Genomic DNA, 25,510 nt, shown 5'->3' with positions numbered 1-25,510 from the left:
TTAGCTATAAAATTTATCTGTCGTTACATTCAGTTTTTTTTTTTTTAGTGTTAAGATCCATTGCAACTTGATCAACATTATTTAGATGTTTCACGAAATTACCTCCCATAGAACAAATGAATAATCAAAAGGATTATTTGGGGCCTTAAGTAGTTTCTTCATGTGAACAGAGAGGTTTAATTAATTTACCACAATTAAAATTGTGTAATTAATTAGCATGCTATGTATCCTCAACTAATGTTATTAAGGTTATAGTGAATAAAAGAACTTTGAAATTTTTAGTTGAAAAGCTTCTTTTGCATTCATTTTTTCTTCTTCTCATTTGAAAATTCCTTAACTTAAACTTTCTTTTTTCTTCATTTCCTTGCGTTTCTAATTTGTTTACATTCTCACAATAACAATAACAATAACAAAAACGTATTCAGTATAATATCATAAGTAGGGTATGGAGAGGATGATGCGTATGTAACCTTGCTTCTATCTTGTGAAAGCAATCGTAATTTGTAGAGAGGTTGTTTCTGATATCTGATTCAAGTAAAATATATTGAAAACACGTATGAAAAAGAATTATATTAAGAAAGAAATCATACTATTTTTTTATTTTATTTTATTTTGCATTCTCATTGAAAAGCTAAATTAAAAAGAGAAATAATATTTGTGCTTTAAGTTTAGAACTTTGAAAAGTCTAGAATTTTTCTCTTTATTTTAGTTTGTCATTAGCAAGAAGGCACCGAAAGATGAAAAAAATACAGGCTTTTTTCTGCATATTATGTACCACTAAATAGAATATTTGGTTAACAAGCCAACCCTTATTTATTTTTTTCCTATATTTATTTTATTTTAATTTTCATCCGGTGTTTGTAGTCCGTATTAGAATCTCGATTAAATTTGAATCACGCATTGCATTGCATGGCTCATTAGGGGGTGATGCTCCCAATATAATTTTCTCCATACCCAGGATTCGAACCCAAAACCTCTTATTAAAGATGGAGAGGTCCCTCCACTGTACCACAACTCAAATTGATTTTTTCTATATTCTTCATGCCCAAGCATTTCATTCCCAACTTTTAAAAAATAAAATCTGAATATATTATATTTAATTTATAATATTAATATTGTATTTCCTCCGTTCAAAAATAGTTGTCCATTATACTATTTAGGATGTCCAACAATACTGTCCACTTTATGAAATTAATGGATAATTTTACGCTTAGTTTTAATTTACCCTTATCATTAATTATAGTCATTTTCTTATTACATTTTTCAAGACATTGTATATTCAAAGGATGATATAGTAAAATTATCCTTATGTTTATAATTTTTTAAGAAATGTGCAAAGTTAATAATGGACGAGTATTATTGGATAGTAGCGGTAGTAAAATTATAAAGATTGAACCTGATAAAATATTAAATCTTTATCACGTCACGTTACACGTTACCAATCTTAGTGGACCTGTGTTCTAAGTATCGACAAATGTTATTTATTTTTTTTGCTAAACAAAGTATTTGGATTTAGTTAGTATATACTTAATTAGTAGTATATATTTTTACTCCCTACGTCCCTAATTACTGTCCATTTTTGAATTGGCACACATATTAAGAAAATAATTAATGACATAGTGAGTTTACCATTTTACCCCTATTAATTATGAAGTGGATGAAAAGTTCTACATTTTTCAAAGTAATTAATCATTTAATTGAGTGTATAATAGGTAAAAAAATTGTCCTTTCTTGATTTGTCAAATAAATAAATTGCTTTTTAAATGTCCATTTTAGTCATGACTATTTATTTTTTCGGAATACATTGTTTAGACATAGAATTATTATTATTTTCCAAAATTCAAAAAACTTTTTTTTTCACAATTTTCAATTCAAATTACTCACGAAAAATCAAAAAGTAAATTCAATTGTGCCAATCACAACTCCCTTTTCAACTTAAAAACAAATACAATACTACTTTTTGTTCTTCAAATTTTGTTATTTTTATATTCAAACGCTCATTTAATCTCTCACCCAATATTCAAGATCCAATTTGAAGCTCAAATTAATTATTTTGCGAACCTATAAAAAAAAAGTGTTTCTTGTCATAATTTTTTCCATTTGAAAGTTCAAATCCGCAGCAAATTCTAGAAGTCAAATTCTCGAATAACTTATCTCGATACTATTATTTACCCTCTGACAGAGATAACTTATTTCAATACTAATTATTAATCTTAATAAAATTTATTTTAGAATTATTAATCGAATAAAAATATAATAGTACTAATTTTTCTCCCAAAATTAAATATTGATCCATGATTGTCTAACGTACCAAACGATTGGAATTGTATAATCTTTATCTATGAGCAGATGATTAAATAAGTGGCAAGCTAGCTTATTTAGATTAAGTGCTAATTATATTCTCAAAATACCTTTTTCTAGGACCTTTTTTTAGCATTACAATTTTGGTGTTTCATCAGCTACTTTTAACATGTCCAATTGTGTATTTAAAGCAAGCAAAGTAATAAATTCCATTTCATTATTTCATTATAAATAAATACCACTTCCATATTTTCTATTAAAAAAACAATTTTAGCTAATTATCAAAAATAATCTATCAGAATGATATAAATGGCTTTAATAAAACATAACATAAATATTCACATGCTACGTGTACTTTTAAACTTGATGATGATGTATTGTAGCATGAGAGACAAATTCGTAAAATCTGTTGGATTAACCAAAGCGCAAACAATATGTTTTATGACTTGACTTGTGACTATATATAGCCAAAAATAAATACTAACAGAATTGAAATGAATAACACAAAGATAGTAAACAATTTATTCGTTTGGCTAATTGTGTGTTTAGAACACAAATCCACATTAATTGAGACTTGACTTATGTGATGAAATGAGAATAGTAGTTAAGAAAAATTGATTATCAGTTACCAATTGCCATAAACATATAAGTACCAATTTAATATGAGAATTAAGGCTAATAACAATTGCAAGAATCTATTTCAATAATTTATTTTACACCACAAAATTCAGTCTTTAATTGCTTGTTTAAATTGTCTTTTGATTTTTGTTCAATTTCGACTTATCTAATTGTTACTCTTTACTCTTTAGAAATATTTATGACAAAAAATACTTTCAAAAATCATATTACTGAACATTTAATATTATCGATACGTATCTAAATAACTAACAAAAGACTACAAGTAAAAGGAAGTATATGAGCATGTTAAGTTAATTCAAGTAAATGGTAAAGGTATATATTCCTTGAATGTATTCATACTGTTCAAGTATCAAATGTTAAAAGTAACTAGTAGAAATATATAATATATAAAGATGATATTTTAAAACTAAATTATTAACAAAGAATAAATTCGATGAATTTTTCATATTTTAAATATGTTTTGACTCATGTGGTAACTAATAAAGTAAGAGACATGCATCATCAGGTGGATCCACAGAGAACTTCTTATCTCATTCATGTGAAAATATTATGTCTTCTTATTCTATTTTTTAATCAAATTTGTGAATATAAATTTTCCATAAAATTAATTCATTTTCATTTTTAAATACACACACTTAATTACAAAAATACCTATAACTCTTAGGGACTGTAGTTTAAATTATATTTTTAATATACACCACAACACATTGTATCTATAGCTACGAAATCTAAGCTATGAAAGTAAAAAGTGTAGCAATAACCTAGTAATAGCCACAAAATTTTGAACTTCATAGCTATCTACAAATTCGTAAAATTTCTTAGCCACAAAATTTTTATAACAAAGCTAATTCTTTATTTTTGCTACAATTGCTAATGATTGTGGCAAAAATTGGATGAATAGCTACAATTTTATTGCTATAATAAACTTTTTGTAGCTAATCATAAATTTTTGACACGCTATAAAAATTATTGTAGCAATAGTAATATTTTAGCTACAATAAATTATTTGAAATAAAATATTGTAGCTAAATAAATATTTTTTCTTCAAATTATAAAATTTGTGGCAATAATTAAATGATATAGCCACGTATTTTCTGCTATCATAAAATTGTGTAGCTAATTATTCATTTTTGCCACGAGTTGAAACTTATTGTAGTAGTAATAATCCTTTAGACACAATAAAATATTTGAAACAAAATATAGTAGCTAAGTAAATAATTTTGCTTCAAGTTATAAAATATTTGTAGGAATTGTTAAATAATGTAGCCACGGATTATTTGCTGTGATGAAATTTCATAGTTAATTATTAAATTTTGTAACGTGTTGAAATTTATTGTAGTAATACTAACCTTTTAGTTATAAAGAGATTGTTTAAAATAAAATGTTGTAGCTAAATAAATATTTGTGCTTTGAGTACTAAGACATTATATTGTAGAAATATAGTTGGCTGAAAACCTATATTTATTTATCATGATGAATTAAATAGCCATAAATTTATTATTGTGATTAATTTCATAGCTAATACTTTTTTTACCACGAGTTGGAATGTGTTATAATGATATTGATCTATTCTAGAGGTGTTAATTGTTTGAATTGATTTACTTTTATAGACCTACTTGTAAATTTCAAATATATTTTTAATAAATACATACTTATATCTAATTAATTTTGATTAAATAATTTCACCATAATAATATGTTTACTGATCTAGTGTTATTGGAGGTGTTAATTGTTCGACTCAAGTCTACTATACAATATAATTTACAAATCTTAAATACGACTTAAATTAATAAATAAGTCGTTATATTTACTTCAATTAACTAATTAGATCAAATTCTAGCAAACTTCTACGAGTCTAATTCAAACTTCATCCTGACTAAATATATTTGTAAATATTATTTTGATTCATACCTGATTTATTGAGACAATTATCTTTAATTATTAATTTTATATAATTAGAGGTGTTCATCATTTGACTCAATTACTTATATATAGTTTAAATAAATAAATACATTATTATATAATTAGTGTATAAAAATAAAAGAACCAATTAATTTTTAAAAAAAATACAAAAAAGAAGAAGAAGGCAATCTTCAAAAATTATTGATTTGTATAATTACTTGCAGCCTCAAATTTACCAATCTTGTATTTTATATATTATGAAACATATAATTTTTAATATTAATTTCACCTTTTTAAATGTATAATCAATTTTAAGAAAGATTAAGAGTCATAAATATATTTATATATTTAATTATTTTGGTATTTTATTACTATTTTAAAATAAGTGTTTAAGATATATATTTTTTATATAAGCACTTATTATTATTTTTAAAAAGTATTTATGCAATTTTTAATAATTGTAGAGATATTATGTATATGACCTTTATTATTCTTAATAAGTAATTATATTAATTTTGTATATAAAAAAAAATTGATTTTTCGTAAGTGCTCATATATATATAGAGAGAAAAAAAATTTGCAATTGTTATTGTACATCTACTTTCGATAAATTTGTAATAATAATTTTAACGAAAAAGGGTAAAAAATATTTCTAAATTATGTAAAATTGATTTAAAATGTCGATAATTGATATTTTTGTCTAAAAATACCCCTAACGTCAATGGTATGACCCAAAAATGTCCCTATCGCTAATAATTTGATCTAAAAGTGTCTCTATTATTACCTAATGGGTCAAATAAAAAATAAAATATTTCTTTTCTTTTTAAACACAATTTATTTTCTAATAAATATATTACTTTTAAAGAATCCTATATTTTTAAATCACTTTAAATAATAATTAAGTAGGAAATGATCTTTTCTCCTTCTTAATCTCATTTTATCAATTAAAATATTTCAACTACATATATCTTTTTAACTAAGTATATAGGTCATATACATAAGAACATAGTAACCTCATTAGTAAAATTCATTTCGATAATGATAAAAGAAAATCTAATAAAAATGGATTATTTTTATTTCTTAATCTTTTAGAATTGAAGTAGGATAAATATTTCCTAATGAAAAATTATTATTATTTGGAAAATAATGTGTTTTAAAAAATAAAATAATATATTTATATGAAAAAGAACATTATTGACCAATTAAGTAATAATAGAGAAATTTGTGGATCAAACTATAAACGACGAGGACATTTTTAGACCAAATTAATAAATGAGGACATTTTTATTAATTTTTTTATAGTTCAAGAACACTATTTTCCGTAATTTTAATAACAAAAACACTTTATAGCTACACAACCATAAAATAATGATGAGTTAATAATTGCATCAGTACTAAATTTAAAATGTATATTTGATTAAAATGAAATTTGTAGCTAATTTTTGTGATAACACATGCAAAAGATTTTGAGACGGAATTTCCGTCAGTAACATTATTATTCATATTAATTTTTTATAATTTTTTTATATTATGTCATACTAAGTATTGAAAGAAAAATAAATTACAAGGATTTAAAACTCTTCCATATTTAGATCCAAACCCAAAATTTCCCCCCAAAATGAAAAACTGTAAAAGTCAAAATTCCCCCCAATTTTTTTTAAGCCCAATTAGAATATTAATAACCTACTCCCTTTTCCACTGTCGCCTCCCCTCACTGTTCATTTACCTTACCTACTTGCTCAACTTAAAAATTTTATGTAATATTTTTTTAATTTATACTTATTTTGGAATTTTAATAAATTGTGTCTTATGAATGAATTTTCAGATTTCAAAGTTTGATCAATGGAGTTTCAAGGAGCCATAATTTGCTGACTACAACAACAAAGTGTTGTGATTATATTTGGGATGAAGATCCTTTTAAGAAGTTTAAAAAGTTTGTAGGTTTGTTTACTTTTACTGTTGCTTTGCATTTTTCCTTGATTTTATCTATTAAAATTGTAGTAAAAGAATTATCTAGACATATTTGTTTCTCCTTAGAATATAAATTCTATATATATATATATATATATAGTTGGTTCTTATTCTTGGTGCTAAAATCCGTTTTTTATTATTTACAGGTATGTTAATGAAATTAAAGCATATCAATGACAAATCAAGATGATGTTGATCAAATTAAGGCGCAATTGAAGACTGTGGAAGAAGTGATAAGGAAAGACTATGATGCTTTAGATTCAAACAAGATGATCTCTTAAAAGAATTGTATATTGTAGCTATTTTCAAAATTGTAATACACAATTATTGATAACTTGAGAAATATTTTGAAATAGATTTGTATCTACATTATGCAACTCTTGTGACTAAAAAAGCTTGCAAAAATTCTTAAATAGTAATGAAATTATAGAATGCGTGTGTGTATATATATATATCACATAATAAGAGCAGATCTATAAATTTTCACTTTACGTAGCAAGTGAATTTTTCGCTACAATTCAATATATTTCATGGCTAAAGATATGAATTGTTAGCTACAATACAAAAATTTCTATGGCAAATACTTTATGTCATAGCCATGAATTTTATTATTCGTAACTATACACGAGTATTATTGCTACGAGACTAAGCTATAGAAATAGCTATAAAATTTAAGTTTACATGGCAAACAAACTAAATATTTTGCTACAGTGGAATACCTTTGTGGCAACATTGATGTAGATAGTTACAAATATTGTATGTTGTGGCAAAAAAATAAAATTACTTGCTATAAATATATTTTTTGTGGCAATTTTTTTTACCAGCATAACTACAACACAAAAAATCTGTAGCAATAGATGTTTGTTCTTAGCCACGGACCATGTAAAGTTTGTAGCTAACTTTTAGCCACGCTACATCTTGCCACGAATGCTACGGAAAATAATATCATAGCTAAAGTGTGTAGCCATGAAAAATTTCATATTTAGCTATGGTGAATTTTGTAGCAATATATGCTTTTTTTTGTAGTGATATCAAATATATATAACTTAAATATTTACTTATAACTACCATTTAAGTGATTGATAGAGCGAAAATTGTTTAACACCTCAATTGTCCATAAAAGTTGAGCTCCAATTCCCCATCAATAAGATCGTTGACGTGTGATAAATATTTTTTTATCTGTAATCAAAGATTTCAAACTTAAACTTTGAATATAAAATCATTTTCGTTAAAGACTGGATCATCAATTCTATGCTTAACAAAATATAAAATCAAATTTATATCGAACATTGAGCGAAAACCAAATGCAAAGTTTTAAAACCAATCACCGGCCGCAATTATTCTTCACGCGATTGCTTGCTTGCTTAGCTTTGTGGTACTAAAACATATCCTATAAATAAAGGATATCCATGCCTCAAAACTTTTATTAACCACACACATATATTCCAAAAAATACACCTCTATTACATTATTACAACCCCCCCCCCCGGGGACCCCTTTAATATAACTTTTTGTCATAACTTGTCACAAAAAACCAAACAAAAAAACACAACTCATTATGAAGAAGAGTACTAGTACTAGTAGCAATATTCTTTTCTTCATACATCCTCACATCTTTCTACTACTACTACTCATATGTCAATGGGCGAGTTTCGCTTCCGCCGTAGCTGCTGCTCTCAGCAGCCGGGGCGGAAGCTGGAACTTATTACTATCAAACATTGGAATTTCCGCCATGCACATGCAACTTCTCAACAACGATAGGGTCGTCATGTTTGATCGCACTGACTTTGGCATGTCCAACATTTCGTTGCCTGATGGAAAATGTCGGTATGATCAAAATGACACTACGTTGAAAGTCGACTGCACTGCTCACTCTATAGAATACGACATTGCTAGCAACTCAATACGTCCCCTCATGGTCCAAACCGATGTTTGGTGCTCCTCGAGTTCCGTGTTCCCCGACGGTTCGTTAGTTCAAACCGGTGGATTCAACGATGGTGAGAAAGTTGTACGAGTTTTTAAGCCTTGTAGTAATGCAACTACTATTGGTACGTGTGATTGGGAAGAAATTCAAGGTGGATTAATTCAACGACGATGGTATTCGACCAATCATATTTTGCCAGATGGCAGACAAATTATTATTGGTGGTCGTAGGGCTTTTAATTACGAGTTTTATCCCAAGAGTGCATCGGCAAATAATTCATATAGTTTGCCTTTTCTTGTGAAGACAAATGATCCAAATAAAATTGAGAATAATTTATACCCTTTTGTTTTCCTTAATGTGGATGGGAATTTATTCATTTTCGCGAATAATCGAGCAATATTGTTTGATTATACGAAAAATGTAGTATTGAAAAATTATCCGGAAATACCAGGTGGTGATCCGAGAAATTATCCGAGTACGGGTTCGGCCGTTCTTCTACCATTGAAGAATTTACAAGCACAAGAAATTCAAGCTGAAGTGTTGGTATGTGGTGGAGCCCCGAAAGGTTCGTATACTAGTGCTCTAAATGGCAATTTTTCAGGTGCGTTGAGTACCTGCGGGCGAATCACAATAACCGACCCGAACCCACAATGGACTATGGAGACCATGCCATTGGCTAGGACAATGGGTGATATGGTAATTTTACCCAATGGAAATGTCTTGATCATTAATGGAGCCACCATGGGTACAGCTGGATGGGAATGTGGTCGGGACCCGGTTTTGAAACCCGTGATTTACCGACCCGACAACCCGTTTGACTCTCGGTTCGAGATACAAAATTCGAGTACCATACCAAGGATGTACCATTCAACGGCGGTTTTACTCAGAGATGGTCGAGTTCTTGTTGGGGGTAGTAATCCACATATATATTACAATTTCACTGGAGTTCTTTTTCCTACTGAGTTAAGCTTAGAGGCATTTTCACCGTCTTATTTGGATTCGATATCTGAGTACTTACGTCCACAAATCATCTCTCCTGCTTCGCAATATGCAATCGGGTATGGGCAACGAATACCCATACGATTTAAGGTTGCCGGGTGGGTGGACATAAATTTGGTCACGGTAACAATGGTTGCACCTGGATTTAACACACATTCATTTACGATGAATCAAAGATTATTGGTGTTAGCAAGTGAAAATGTGAAATTAATTGGGGAAAATGCCTATCAAATCAATGTGGTCACACCAAATAATGCTAAATTAGCTCCACCTGGTTATTATCTTTTATTTGTGGTTCATCAAGATATACCAAGTGAAGGAATTTGGGTCAAAATTCAGTGAACATATTTTTATTTTATTTTTATTTTTTTTCTTGCCTCCTACACAAATATAAGAATTAAAAAGCAATTAAAATTTCTTTTATAGGTTATTATTTTTATATTTATGTTGGTTATAAACAATTTTTTCTCTTTTTGGGAAAAGGTGTAATTGTAAGGATATTCATAGGTCTTGATTGTTTTGATTTAATGAAAAAATTGTTATACTTCTTGTCCTCATTGACTTTTCTGATAATTATTATTTTATTTTAAGAAAAAGGAAAAATTGTATTAATTACAATTTTTAAGACGGAGGTGGATCGAACTGAAATGGATAGTATGGGATCATTCGATTCATGTGATAAGGCGGGATATTCAAGATTAAATTATAATTTGTTTGAGTGAAGGTATATATCACCTTATCCCATTCAACTTTTTTTATTTAATCCCACTCAGGATATATTAGTCTAAAAATTATAAAATATTCTAAAACTATAATTTTGAAATAATTTAATCTGCGAATCAAATGTACTGCATTAAACCAAATGAGTATAGTGTGAATACTTAAATAGCTTGTCTTATTCTTTGTATTTTGACCTTTATCAAGATCTAATCAAAGTTAGATCTATTGTCTTTCCTCCACGGAGGTGATTTGTATTTGTAGATCTGTTGAAATTCCTTTTCATTATCTTTATTTCCTCCATTTTATATTACTTGTCACATATTAAAAATAGTTATCTCATTTTATTTATCTAACTTATGAAACTAAGATAACTTTATTATGTTTTCTTCTTTCTCTTCTTAATATTAAATACCTATATAAAGTAATAGTAAACAAATTTAAAGTTCTAAAGCATTATTAATAAAATTAGTTTAATAAAATATATTTTTAATTAAAAAAATGTTAAAGGGTGTGTCAAGTTAATAAAGACCAAATAATATAAAACGGAACAAGTAATTTTTAGAGTGTACACTACTTAATTGCAGTCTAATGGATAAAGCGCTTATAACGGTCTATTTGTGCCTTGTATATTACTTAACTAAGAAATTAAATCGAAGAAAATAGAATCTTTAACGTAATGTCTAAATATGTAAAGCTATTTTTTTCAAAAAATAAATTATTTGTGTTCATACGAAACATTAGTTAATTTCATCATTATATACTCCGAATTAAACCACATAAATTAGAAAAGAAAAAAAAGAAGGGAGGTTAGAACTAAAGGCTAGTTGAAGATGAAAGAGAGTCACGGGCAATATAAAGAAGAAGATAGATCACGGGCCAGAAAATGCAATAAACAAGTTGTCTTCACTTGCACATATATTTTGGAAGGTTTCTTTATTAGTCTTCACTACCATAACTCATTCGACTACTCGGAGAATTTTAGTAACTTAGTTAATTTGAATATATATGAGGCTACGCTCCGTAAATCAATAAAATTTACGCACCATATCTCGGGGTTTATGTCTCGCCCGTACTGCATAAAACGTCTTGTCTTACACTCCGGTCACTATATCAAAAATAATCATTAGCGGCAATTAATTCTTAATTGCCGCTAAATATGTATTTTTAGCAGTAATTAGCTCTGTTTGTATATGTCCCTAAAGCCTTTAGCGACATTGGCTCTAATGGCACTTAACTAATGTCGGTAAAGACTTTAGCACTCTTTATTAATGTCAATATTTATTGCCGCTAAAAGTTGTTTTTGTTGTAGTGGGTCCAGTGTTTTAAAAGACTCTGTTGGGACTCGCCCTGGGGCGGGGCTTTAGCAAAATGCCCCGAGACTCAAGTGTGAGGTTTAGTTCTGTAAGACTTACGCCCTAAGCGCCCGATTGTACGCCCTAAGCACGCCTAACGCCCAACACTCGGGGCTCGCCTAATAGATCTTACACAAATTATGTGTTAAAATCTTTAGTTAACATTGTTGACCCTCATAATTCTTTAATAAATGAATCATACTTACTTATTTTTTTAATCTTTAAAGATAAGAAGAATGAGAATAACTCAAATAACAAGTTGTAGTATCGCATCTTTACTATTTGGTAACATTGTGAAGGTGATTATTTAGTACGTTAACATTTCTTTTAAAAATACGTAACGAAATTTTACTTTTTCACTTATTATTGGTCTTCATGGTTTTGTCATATGTATCAAAGGAATGTTTCAAGCAAAGGAAAACAAAAATTTCATATAGGACTTATCAAATGAGAGATGAAAGGATGTTGCTATTCTTATTGATATTGATCAATGTGGACTAGGAACATTGATCCTTCACGTCCTCCGCAATCTTGTTTTCATGCTCCTACTCAACAACAATAACATATTCAGAGTAATTTTACAAGTAAATTTTTGAGAACTGAATGAAATATATGTAGACTTTATATATACCTCGAAGGTATCAGGGTAGATATATTGTTTCAGAATTATTATTTTTTGGCTCAAGCGCGACAAATCAAAATATATATACAAAAATGATATCCAACTATTCCATTAATTGGGCTTCCTTGGGTGCTAGGCCCAATATTGAACTATATTTTCATGTGTTCTAATCTATATTTTGGGCTTTACATTTTTAGCTACCAAGGAAATACATTTGGGTTTGGTCAATCAAATGACAAAATTTCGAGTTACGTTAAAGGGAATAATTAATTTGATTTCGAATCATGACAAAGGGATATCGTGATTCAACTGCGGCCCTAAATTAAAGTTATTAATTAATGGTCTCGATTATTATTATGTTTTAAATAATCTTAAAACAACGTTGTTAATAGTTGAAAAACCCTAGCGATCAACTTAAGTCCGAGGTTGATAAAAGAGTACTGCTATTTAAACACAAATTTCAGAGTTAATTCAAGACTAATCCAATAATTGGGAAATTAATTCATTACATCTCATTTAATCCTGCAATTTTTACAAATCATATTTTTATTACGTACTTTTATTTATGTGTTTTTAATTCTTTCATCCATTAGTTAAAAATATAAAAACAATTAAGAATATGTTCAACTTGATAATTTAAGAATCATCAAGATCAGAACTATGTTATTCTTCGTGGGATCAACCTTAACCTCATAAGTCGAATTATATCAAACAACACAACAACTCATTGATGGATTATCCACAAATTGCCTAGCAAGTTGAATAGTTGATTGTCACTTGGCTACATTGATTGCCCTATTGGGATGGATGGTGCACATATACCGGTCCTAAAATAGATTAAACGGGGCAGAATACATTGACAATCCTTTAAATTTAATTTCTCACATATTTTAATTGTGCTTCTGAACATATGATATAGTGTGTTTTCAAATTTTAAAAGAGTTTTTTTGTGTGGATCATCAAGCGCCTATTACGTAGATAAGTTAACTATTTAAAATATGTTAGAGCAAGCTATATATACGCACCAGTAAATGAACCGGATATTTAAAATTAAGGACGAGTTTTTTTGTTCTCGAGCATTCACGTAGCTCTCGGTCCAAATTAACGATAAATCAGTGTCGTAGTATAATAGTATTGTGTTATTAGTGAAACAAAGAGAATTTTAAAATTATTCCTAATAGTATAAGCGTATATAGTTTATGTTTAAAAAATATAAATCCCTACAAAATGTTTTATCAAAAAAATGTCTAAATTACAAGTTTCAAGTTATCGATGTGTAGACATGTAAAAAAGTTATTGAGTTTGATTCATATAAAATTTAAATTAAATTTTAAAATATATGAGCCAGATAATTAATTATAAATTAAATTAGTTTATTATATTATTTTCGAGCCGGATAATTACCTCATCTAAAGCGCCAAGTTCATGCCACAAAGGAATATTGACATATACATAAAATTCTTAGATAACATTGACATATTTTAAGTTAATTATTTATTTAGCAAATTAATTCTTATAAAAATTAGCACATTGTTGGAAAAGATTACCATCGTGTTCTTCGAGAATACACGTGCAATCGTTAACTTCGAAAAACTATATATATATATACTTTGAGATATTATTATATATATTTTATTAGGCATCCTAAGACACAAACTATTTGGATGCATGTTTTAAATGATGCATAGCTAGTTTGAACTTGAAACCTTATGATGCAAAGTGAAGTTCAAAACCGTCACTTCACAAAAGAAACTTTATCTAGTAAAATCATTTAATTCATATTTATATAGTTGTACATTAGTTATATATTTTATGTTTAATAAAATTATCATACGAATCGACATTGGGTGGTATGCTTTAACTAATGTGCATTAGCCATTGGTGGTATACCTTTCGTCTTCAAATCCCGGGTTCGGCTTCGGAAACAACCTTTCTATAAAGTAAAAGTAAGGTCAGCATACACTCTATCCTTTTCAAACCTACTTGTGATATTATATTGAACATGTTGTTAATATATATATTATTTTATATAATTATATAGTACTACTTTACCTGCACCTCAACTAATTTCATGATATATGTACTACCTCCCATCAACATGTACCAGATAACTCTATCCATCAAGACTAATAATTTTCACGTTTAAAAGTTGATAATTCTATATTTAAAATTTACACTAAACATTAGTTAGTTAGATCCTCGTACTCCCAATCACACTAAACAAATTGAAATAAAGTACTGTACTCATGTACTACTCTTCTGTTTCAATTTATAAGACACACTTTCATTTTTAGTCATTTGCTTAATAAGATGAAATACAACCATACAACCATATATAACTTATTTGATATCATAAATTTCAAAAATATTTATTTTTTCTTAAACTTCACACCTAATTAAAATACATCATATAATTGAAACGAAAAAACACTAAATTAAGTGACAAATGCATACATGCAAGTAATTATTTCTTTAATAAAATATTTAAGAAAAAATAGAAAAGGAATACAGGCTGACCATTTTTTTTATTTTTTATCCAGTGATATAACAGTGAGTGAACAGTTCATAATTTAATTTTTTTAATTCAAAAATAAATAAAAAGGGGGCACAGAAAAAAAAATTAAAAAATTCAGAGGAATTAGGGTTCTTATATAGGGTTGCCTTTTGATCTCTGTTCTTCTTTTTTTCTCTTTCTCTTCTCTATGTTAAGTAAAATTTACTTTCATCGGAAAAATCGTTTTTTTCAAAATCGGATCAAAATTTAGCTGATTTTTTAGGGTTTTTGGAGTGAATTTTGACAATAAAATCACTGTTAATCCTATTTGATTTAAGATTTTTATATTTGAGAATTGAATCGAATCGAATCGGAATTTTTTGTATTTGTAAATATGCGAGGACGGGAGAAATCGAAAAGGGTTACTTGGGCTTCAGATGATAGTCTTTGTCAGGTAAAATTTATGTAAAGATCCGTAATTTTCATAGTTTATTGATGTAATTGTATGTACAATATAATCGGAGTATTGAATAACCCTAAAAAAAAAGAAATGAAACTGAGTTGGGAACTGATGAACTCTAAAGTGTTGATAAACCATTTTGTTTTGATGAATTTGATTGTTGTGATACAAAAGAGGTCTTTTTTATAGCCAAGATTGGATTGAAATGGGTTAAAAGTTGGAAATGGAGTTTGTTGATTCGTATAGGTCTATTTTACACCCAAGATTGGAGTGAAATGGGTTAAAAGTCGGAATTGAGTTTGGTGATTCATGTAGTCCAATCCAGCTCTCTTTTACACCCAAGATTGGAATGGAATGAGGTAAAAGTTGGAATGGAGTCTGATGATTCATATAGTCCAATCCAACTAGTAAAGTTGCGTCTATGTGACTAGGAGGTCACGTGTTCAAGCCGTGGAAACAGCCTCTTGTAGAGATGCAATGTAAGGCTGCGTACAATAGACCATTGTGGTCCGACCCTTAGCTGTAGTCCCATGCATCGGACTGCCCTTTTTATGTAGTCCACTTCAAGTTAGTTTGGGAATGAAACCTGGTTATTTTTGTTATTGTATTTTAATCTCAATTGTTAAGTTTTATTACTGTTAATCAAGTTAAATTGAGTGATACGGGGAATGATGTGGAGTTACTTTCTTGATACTTGTTTAGGATGTTATATGTTTAAGACATTGCCATAATTTAGTAATTCTGGAAACTGAAATCTAATGTTAAAATTTTGACAGCCAGACTATCTTAGTCTTAGAGCAGGATGGGTATAGATGATTTAGCTGAAGACCATACTAGTTTGGAATTGAGGGGTAGTTGATTGATATATTCATTGATTGACAATGGAACACTAATTTTAGCCGAAAGAGATAGCTAAACTACTTTATTAAGTTTGAAACCAAAGAATCCTGTATATGTGTTGATTAAATTTTCTCAAGTGTACTCATCCAAAATCAGAGGAAGAAGGGAAAAGGTTGATGCAGTTCCAAATTTTAGTGAAATTATACTTGTAAATGGAAGGAGAGGAATAGGAGAGATTTTGAAGGGGGTGGAGCTGAGCTTTGGTTAATTGAGGAGTAGTCTCTGATGTCTTATCTTCTTTTGGTGCACTCATTAGGTCTCTTTTGGAGAGAACCATATTTTGTAGGTTTCTCCCTTTTTGGTACATCTCTTGTTTACCGCCAAGTTGGCTCGTAAGTATCAATGAAATCTTTTACTTGATAAAAAAATAAATTATACTTGTAAATGTGTTCTACTTTGTGAACATATTCTGAGAGTTTTTGTGAAGACAGTCGCAGGAGAACTTAATGACAGTAATCAGCACAAGGCGCAAGTTCATTGAAAAAGATGAAGAAGATACATATTCCCAAGTTTCTTCTTCATCTCCTTTTTTAAAAAAAATTGTTAATGCCGAATGGTTGTGTTGACTGGCAGCTTGTGCTCACCTTGTCCACCAAGGTTTTGATGAAACAAAAATTCTTAATGTCTTAAAAGATGAAGTATCGAGTATTAGAACTAAATAGGTCCAGATTGTGGGAACGCATCTTGAAAGATACATATAGTTGACCCTTGCTAATTTTGAGATTGAGGCATAGTAGTTGTTGTATTCTTAATAACTATGTCGAAAAGATTACTTCTCAAAGGTGGCGCTGCTTTAATTTACACTTGATAATAACAGAACTTTAGGATATTCCCTCTTTCATATAAAACGAACTTAAGAAGATCATCTATTTTACCACAAAATGATTGCCTTTCTTTTCAGATGTATAGATTACAAAGTTTTTGATAAATACATTCTGGGCAGGGATCCAAGTATGTTAAGTTAATATCAATAAATTTGACATATGAAGGCGGGAAATGTTGTACAGCAAATGGACAAGAGTTATGCATTACTCCAGTCATGGTTCAATGGTGTTTTCCAGTGAAAGATAGGGTCTTATGTATTTTATTTCAAGTGGCCAAAAGGCATGTTAATCAGCGTGTAGGTGGGTTAGAGGCTGTCTTGATGACAAATGATGCATAATGGTCTACCTGTAGTTTGAGTTATGTTATCAGAAGTCATGCAGAAGAATCATGTTGGGATGTTTGGGGATATTTGTTTTATGTGTAGAAAAAGAAAAACAAAAGGTCCAGTTAAATCAACCAAGTATGACAACATGATCATCTAGTCTTTTTGCTTTACAATGTAAAGGTCTCACATCGAATATAAATCAAGGACAAAGGGGTAAAAGAAGCATAGGGTAGAGAGCAGGGGAAAGGTGCTAAAAAATACCAATGATAAGCTTAATTGGGCAGACCCGATTTAGCACCATTTGAGAAGAGTAATAAAATCTTATCTTGATACGAATGTGATGGCCACCAATCATGAATCAAAAACTTTAAGTTTTCCATGAAAGCAAGTAATGTCTACCCTGTCTTCTTTAAGTTTGTTCTTGATTTTCTATTTCATTCAGCTTTGGTTCTCTATTATGGTAGAGGATGTTTGGTTAAGCTTATATGCTGGTCAATAGATGAAAAGTACTTTTTGATTCATTTATGCGTTTGGTAAACTCCAACCATAAGTTGGTCACCTCCAACTTATGGCTTTTTTAGCTTAAATGACGCTTTTCATTTTACCGAAAGCTTTAATATTTTATCCCTAATAATATTTTTATTAATTCTGAAATATCAAAATACTATAACATCTTGATCATTTTAACAGAAAATTTTCTTATCAGCACTTTTTTAACCACACATTGGTGGCTTATTATTAGTTTCAACACTTCTATCCAAATCACTTATTTATAGAATCAATTTTAACACCAAAAATTGCTTTTCAATACTTGATGCTTATCACTACTTTCAATCAGCTAAACGAATGAGCTTGTAATATACTTATCCAAAAAAGGTGGTAATATGCTGCTTTCTGATCCTGTTTTCGATCTGTTTGCCCATCTCTTTGATTAGCAGGGACTTATCCAGACTTTTTTTGAAGCTGAAATTAATTCAACACTTGGTGGCTTCTCCCGGGCTTATCCAGATCTTTTAAATGATAATTCTGTTAAAAATTTAACTTCCATTAGTTTGAAGGACCAATATCAAATGTTTCAATTAATTGAAGGCTTAATGTGCTCAGATGAATAATATAAGGACTAATATAAGGCTTAATCTGTTTGCCCATCTCTTGAAGGACAAAATCGCTATTTACCCTTTGATGAATGATATCTTTTGGCACAAATTTTAATCAAATCTTTTTCTCTGAATAGGATGTATATGTGTTGGAATATATATGTATTGATCGACTGATGCTGCCAAATAGAATGCTTTTCCTGAATAAATCTTTCTTTTAATAGGTAAAACTTTTCCTGTCTGAAGATTCCCCTTCCCAAGTTGGATTAGGAGGAGCTCAAGATCATCTCCAAGCAAAGATATCATTGCCTTTGCACGCAGGTCTTTTGGTGTCGGATGATAATTTACCACCAGGCTTTGAGGGTGCACAGCCTGCAAGCCTCTGGAAGAATAAAGTAGCTCAAATCCCTGTAATCAAATGGAGTCGTCCTCCCTCTGTAAGTTGCGCTTTTTAAAATTTTTACTTGTATTTTTTCAGGTATTATTTTATTTGTTAGCACTATTTAGGATGTTAGTAGTATGATAAATAGTTGGACTTTTCCCTCGTGAAAATGAATGAACCAAATTCTCAGTGATAGCCTTGTTCAGTTTGAATTTTTATCATGTCTAAAAATGAATTTATAGTCTACTGATCAAGGGGAATAAACTAACATATAGTCAATCCACAACTAGTTTAGTATTGGGGTGTAGAATTTGTTTACTTTAAATATAGCTTTTGCTCTGAAATTTTCAGAATTTATGAACATTGCTTTAATATTAGTTGGTAAAAGAAAAATAAGGTACTTTACTTTCTTACTGTAATCCTACGTATCAAAAAAGCTGAATGGCTGAGTTGAGTTTGTTGCCGTTTCAATATAGAGGAAAGAATGCAAATGAAGAGAAGACTTTCTATTTGATTATTCAAAAGCAACCTATAAAAAAACTGACATAGGACACAAAAGGAATCTTGCATTGCTCCTTTTTTATCTACAGGCCATAGTGTTGAAACTTCCAGACAGATAAATGATTTAATGAACTAACAGAATTCCCGAGTAGCTCTCATGAAGTCTATTACTATTAGACAAGGTAGACTGAGCCAAAACCCTATTTCTTTGTCTTTGACAAAAACCTTATATTTGATAAGGAAAATCTCTTGCGAAGTCTTTTTTGACCCAATATACCCGTTTAAAACATTGCTTGGAAGTAGGAGCATGATAATGTCGAGCTGGCCATCCATTAAAACTCGAAAACAGATATAATTTGAATAAAAACTGTAGGAAATAACCATTGGATGATGAAGATAAAATAATTGCCGAAGTTGCTTACCTTTTCGCTTTCAGCAAGCGAAAAAGAAGAGACAAAATACTTGCCAGAGTATCAACTTGGAGTTCATAGCTTCCAGCTCTAAGCCATCTAGGGATGGCAATGGGGTGGTGTGGATGTGGGGCGGGATGGGTTGAAGGCTATGCGAGGCGGGGTGGTTTTAAGGTTGTGCGGGGTGGGGAGGGATATGGGGCGAGTTGAAGTGGTTTTTTTAAAAACTAATGCGGGGCGGGTTGCGGGTCTATGCGGTTTTATACGGGTTCTAACTTAATTTTAACTTTCTTATAACATTTTACATGTTATGTTATAAGAATGAGAACATTATTATTAAGATAGTTTCTTTAAAGTTACTAAAATATTCAAGATAGTAAATGAAAATGGTTCAACTAAAACTAATATGGTTTCTTACACGCTTCTCAATTGACCTCTAAAAAATAAAATGAAAGTCATTATCTATTAAATTAACATAACTTAATGAGAAAATAAATTTATTTTTATGAATTTTATTTTTAGTATCAAACTTAATTAAAAAAAGAAAATATTAAAATTTTTGTGAGGGGCGGGTTGGAAATGATTTTTTTTTTATTTTTTATACGGGTTAAGCTCAACCCCCCCCTTGTCATATCTAAAGCCATCTGGGGATGTATGCAACAAAGTACTTAAACAGATGATTTGAGGTCATCAGCATTTCTATTATAATATTATTCAAGTTTTAAGAGAAACAAAAACATCTGTCAAAGTTGAGAGATTTAGAGAAGTATATTACTAGTATATATCTAAAATAATGCAATATTCTTAATGATTATTTGATAATAAGAAATTCAAATAATTAGGAAGGTTTCCTCGTACTAAACTTTCGTCAATTCATGTAGTTAAAATTTCTTTTCTTATGTAGTTGACATTTGTTTTTATGTCACCCACTGTTGTCTAAATCTTTTATGAAGGAGCTTCTTATATGATGTTAACCTACTCAATTGAATAAGAGTTCCTCTTCTTCTCTTCTCCTTTTACTACTTTATGAGAAACACTTGATGTGTGCTATCAAGCAGTGTGCAATTCCCTCAGTCCCAATTTGTAGGTGCCAGTTGACACATAGCTAAATATGCAAAAAATGACAAAGTTAACTTCCTATTGAATCTGCAACTGAACACCTGGAAAAGCATCTCATTAAAGGAAAAATGGAATATAAATATTAGGCCTTTTAAAAATTTATTAAGGTTTCAGTCCTTCTTAACAGGGAAAAAAAGCCAAATAAATTGGGATTCAGGGAGTAATATATAAAAGGGGATGAAAATAGGAAAATGTATCTCCCACCAAGGATCCACCAAAATCCAAATAGATGAGTTTCCACCTGTTGAGCCATTTGAAATAAATGAGTTAATTCTTGGATACAGATTCCCATATACAACTTGGATAACTTTTCTCCAGATAAGTATGCACAACTTGGATAAGGTTGGATTCTTCCCCGTATTTATGGTAGTGAGGATTCATACACTTGGCCCAACCCAAACTAGCTTGGTATTGCGGCGTAATTCTACTCACTTTGAGTAAGGCTACTAATCGCCTTTAGGCCATATGATAAAGCAAATAATACTGTGTAAACCTTTAGAATAATTTTTTGGTTTAACTTTCCTAGGAAGGAAATGCATTTCGAACCCACATATATCCACATTCCTCCTTATACCTGCTAAACATTTCCCAGTATCATTGGTTTTCTCTTACTGGTTCCTTTTCAAACAAAATCACATGATAACCTCTTGTTCCTGAAAGCATTTCCTTTGAATCCAATCAAAGGTATCACAGAGAGATGCTGAGGAGAGAAGCACATTTGTAGTAACTCCATCCTTCTAGAAACTTTTGTCGAGAGGAACGGACAAAAAAATGGCAGAGCAAAACAAAAAAGAATCCATAATACATATGAGATTGTTTACTTGATTGTAATTATATGGAGAAATAGGAGCTATATGTTGAGTTAGGACCTGCTGGGTCCCTAAACTATGTTGATTAACAAGAAGTGTGGTGCAGAAATTGAAATGAACAATTGATAGCCTACTGGCGTTGGATGTTCATGTGCCAATTTGAAGTTGAATTGATAATTTCACTTAAGCAGTACTGGTTTGGGTGTGTGTCCTGGGGGGAGGAGCTACTTATACATGCTCTGTAAGGTTTTGAAGCATGCGTTCTTTATTTTGAGCATTCTCTTGGCATTTTGTTTCCTCTCTTTCTGTAATTTTATTCTCCTTTTGTCTTCTCACATATTTGCACACATGAAGTCATAGCATCACTGTACTAGTTGCTAACACTTCCCTTGATTTTTAACAGTTTGTGTTGGATACAAATTGGCGAGTGGTTGCTGGTGAAGAAAGCAATGACACAGAGGTGCAGAAACAACGTGAGATGAGAGTTCTTGAAGCAATTTATCCACGTGAATCTTCCATTCCTCCAAAGTATGATTCTTCATTCTTGTAGGATTATTTTTTCTTTCTAGCCTGTTCTGGTAATGCATTGTTGTGCCGAGAGTCTAAACAGCCTCTCTACCTCACAAAGGTAGGGGTAAGGTCTGTGTATATCCTACCCTCCCCATACCCCACTTGTGGGATTACGCTGGATATGTTGTTGTTGGTTTGTTTCTACTAAAAGCATTTTAAAAAAATTTCTTTTCCATTGATCTTATTTTAGTTCTAGATGTTACTTCTTTTAAATTGTTCTTTTTTCCCCATGCAGTCCTACGGGTCCTGGAGATGAAACCCTTCATAATGATCAGCACACACCGGTTGTACCCTTAACACCTGTTGAAGAGGAGGAGGTAGCAGATCCTTCATTTGGCACTGCTATACCTACTAATGCTGCCAGCTCAACGGCTCAGGTAATGCAGTCTGGAGTTCCCTTGTGCAATAGAAGTGCCGGAAATAGCCTTCCAGTCCACGGAATCTCATCACCGGGAGGTGTTCCTGGCTTGGGGCTTGATGCTGTAGCAGAAGCTCAGGCAGCTTTAACTGCATTTATGGCAGACAGTGGCCAGGGAAATCTGATTGATCGTGAGCTGCTTATAAAAATTTTGAGTGACCCGAAAATTGTTGGGCAACTTGTTACACACCAAGGAGTAGGCACCAGCTCCCATAGCGTGCCAGCTATGAATACCCAAAGCATGTCTGCTGCTAGTCACATGCCCAACACAAGGCTGCAGGCATCAAGTATTGCTGCTCCATCTCAACCTGTAGTTAGTCGAGCCAATCCATCTTTCTATCACTCAGGTAGGACAGATCCTCCTCCAGTTCAAGTCAGTAGAACAGAGCTAGTTATCCCCTCGATGGCAGGTGCTACAAACGGCCCCTTCCACTCTGCTCCAAGTAGAATAGGACCCGTTCCCAGTTTGAGGCCTCGTATACCCGAGGCCATGTCAGCTCCTTTACCAGCTCCAGTAGCAACTATGTCAACACCTACTTCCTCTATGCCAGCAGCTGTAGCTAGGGACATCAACTACTACAAGTCTCTCATTCAGCAGCATGGAGGAGAAAGGCAAGAAACATTACCACCACAATATAACAACAACAACCGAAACAACCAACAGTTAGGTTCAGTTCAAGAATCACAAAATAGCTACAATTCAAGAGATACAAAACCTAAGATAATGAAGCCTTGCATCTATTATAATAGTTCAAGAGGATGCCGACATGGCGCCAACTGTGCATATTTGCATGATGCTTCCCCCCAACAGAGGGGGGTGGGTAGCCTGCCAGAGGTCCAAAGTTCAAAGAGAATGAAAATGGATAGGGAGATTACTGGTACATAATAATGCAGCTTGGCTCTTCTCTGTACATTAAATTTTTTTCTCAAGGGAGGAATTGCTTGTTTGCAGCTCGGCCATTTTTGCCCCCTTTTTTTCCTCCATTTCCCTACAATGAGTCAACTTCATTAAATAGTTTACTTTATGGTTCTAAATTTCAATTGCAATACAGAAGTGATAACTTTCTTCTCTGTTACCTTTTCTTTTATTATGATGCTTGCATGATGCCCAATACCTTTAATGAAGTTATTTTGCCTAGTTATATGCTTTAGTGTTGATAGTAGTTGTACCTATAAAGACGTGTATATAAACTTGACTAGCAAGGGTTCAGATGAGTCCCTCTGGGTATGAAGTCGACTTTGTTAGAGAGCATTTTACTCTTAAAGTGTGGGACTTTCTAGAGTTGGGTTCCAATGCAAGTACTGAATATTGGGTGAGAAACTGAACGGAAAAAAAACTTTATATGCCTTACTTGAGGTCTCTAAGGTAGGAGTAAGGTTCGTGTACACAACACTTTCCTTAGATTGCACTTGTGGGTTTGGACTGAGTTTGTTGTCATTGTATATATTGATGGTTATTGCGAGTTTAACAATGATATAGTAGGTCAATAGTGTAAACATTTTTTTTATACTTGCTAACGTATCGTTGACTATGAGAAACAAAGGTGGTTCTTATCACGACTCAATAGGAAACTTATGCAAAAGAACATGATTTTCTCGCTCATTTCTCACCAAATCAACTCACTAGGAAAAACAATGATGAAAAATAGATTAGAGAAGTGGAAAATTTTGTAATTTTTCTCTACGAAAACATTACTAATTCTTTTTTTTCATAGATTCAGTTAAAATATTTATAGAAATAATAGTGACCTTTTTTTAAGTAGGGTTTGCATATATGCATAATAATATGTTGTTTGTAAGACCAAGAACCTCAATTTGGTACTTTACAGGGCTCAATACGTGTCAGAAAACCGTAGCTAAAACCAAAATAATGAAAGTGAATTACAATTTTATTTGTTTTTTAGTAAACAAATAAATGGTGATAGTTAAGATACAATCAAAGTAAATTAAGATGCAATTTTCCTTACGATGAAAGTCATATATTAGAAATGTCGAGACTCCACAAGCTGGCTGTATGAATGTGTGTGGTAGAGCCGTCAAAATGGGCATAGCCCATGGGGCTGGCCCAACCCTACCATTTATTGGAGTAGGGTTGAAATAGAATTTTTTAAGCCCATTTAAAATTAAGGCTTATAAGTCTGGCCCATATAAGCCCTTGGCCCTTGAGGCTTGATCGGGGTTGGGCCGGGGTCGGCCCATGGGCTAAAACTTTTTATTCAAGAGTAATTTACAATAATCTCATTAATATATAATCTAATAATTTGAATACACGCTATGTTGTAATATTATGAATCTCCGTACCAGATACATGTATCTCGGAATATATGGCCTCAAAATTAGGTTAATCTGTTCTAGATACACTCTATCAAAGTAGATTCACATGTATCTAGGATACATATACAAATCTCGCGCCCTCCCTCCCTCCCATCTTGCTTGTCACTATCGTATCTCACTCGCATATCTTGTATGCGAGATAGATGCTAATTACACTAAATTTTTGCTAGTGTTATTGAAACAACACCACTGTTTGCCATATTTGATTTGAAAATCTTCTCATTTTCTTGATGTTATATAATTACAAGTTTGAAAAGAAAAAAATAAAAATAAATAATAAAAAGAAGGGCTAGCCCACCCCAGCCTTCAGCTCTTCTAGGGTTGGGTTGAGCATTTTTAGGCCCTACCAAATGAAGGGCCAGCCCGCCCTAGCCCTTCAAATTCCTTGGCCCGCGAGGGTTATGCCGACCCTTTTTGACAGCTCTAGTGTGTGGAC

The 25,510-nt window shown here is 31.1% G+C and overlaps 2 protein-coding genes across 2 annotated transcripts; both read left to right on the top strand.

The window, feature by feature from the left end:
• The first annotated feature begins 8,371 nt into the window (after nt 1–8,371).
• LOC125862558 (aldehyde oxidase GLOX-like) lies at nt 8,372–10,102 on the top strand. The gene has a single exon (XM_049542666.1). It carries the CDS (start codon nt 8,372–8,374, stop codon nt 10,076–10,078), a length of 1,707 nt encoding a protein of 568 aa, XP_049398623.1. The 3' UTR covers nt 10,079–10,102.
• Nucleotides 10,103–15,057: 4,955 nt separating this feature from the next.
• Nucleotides 15,058–23,841, top strand: LOC125862858 (zinc finger CCCH domain-containing protein 6). The gene is made up of 4 exons (XM_049542983.1): nt 15,058–15,378; nt 18,756–18,968; nt 22,156–22,280; nt 22,558–23,841. Exons 1-4 carry the CDS (start codon nt 15,319–15,321, stop codon nt 23,624–23,626), a joined length of 1,467 nt encoding a protein of 488 aa, XP_049398940.1. The 5' UTR covers nt 15,058–15,318; the 3' UTR covers nt 23,627–23,841.
• Nucleotides 23,842–25,510: the final 1,669 nt, after the last annotated feature.

The sequence above is a fragment of the Solanum stenotomum genome, chromosome 4, assembly GCF_019186545.1.
Source record: "Solanum stenotomum isolate F172 chromosome 4, ASM1918654v1, whole genome shotgun sequence".
Classification (NCBI taxonomy): Eukaryota; Viridiplantae; Streptophyta; class Magnoliopsida; order Solanales; family Solanaceae; genus Solanum; species Solanum stenotomum.
Note: the sequence above shows the minus strand (reverse complement) of the source record. Positions and strands in the feature narration are given on the sequence as shown.

Excerpts from the sequence above, each read along its gene's own strand:
- LOC125862558 (XM_049542666.1), top strand. The coding sequence starts at position 8,372 with ATGAAGAAGAGTACTAGTACTAGTAGCAATATTCTTTTCTTCATACAT.
- LOC125862858 (XM_049542983.1), top strand. The coding sequence starts at position 15,319 with ATGCGAGGACGGGAGAAATCGAAAAGGGTTACTTGGGCTTCAGATGAT. Across the intron at positions 15,379-18,755 it reads CAGATGATAGTCTTTGTCAG|GTAAAACTTTTCCTGTCTGA; the intron begins GTAAAATTTATG and ends TTCTTTTAATAG. Across the intron at positions 22,281-22,557 it reads GAATCTTCCATTCCTCCAAA|TCCTACGGGTCCTGGAGATG; the intron begins GTATGATTCTTC and ends TTCCCCATGCAG.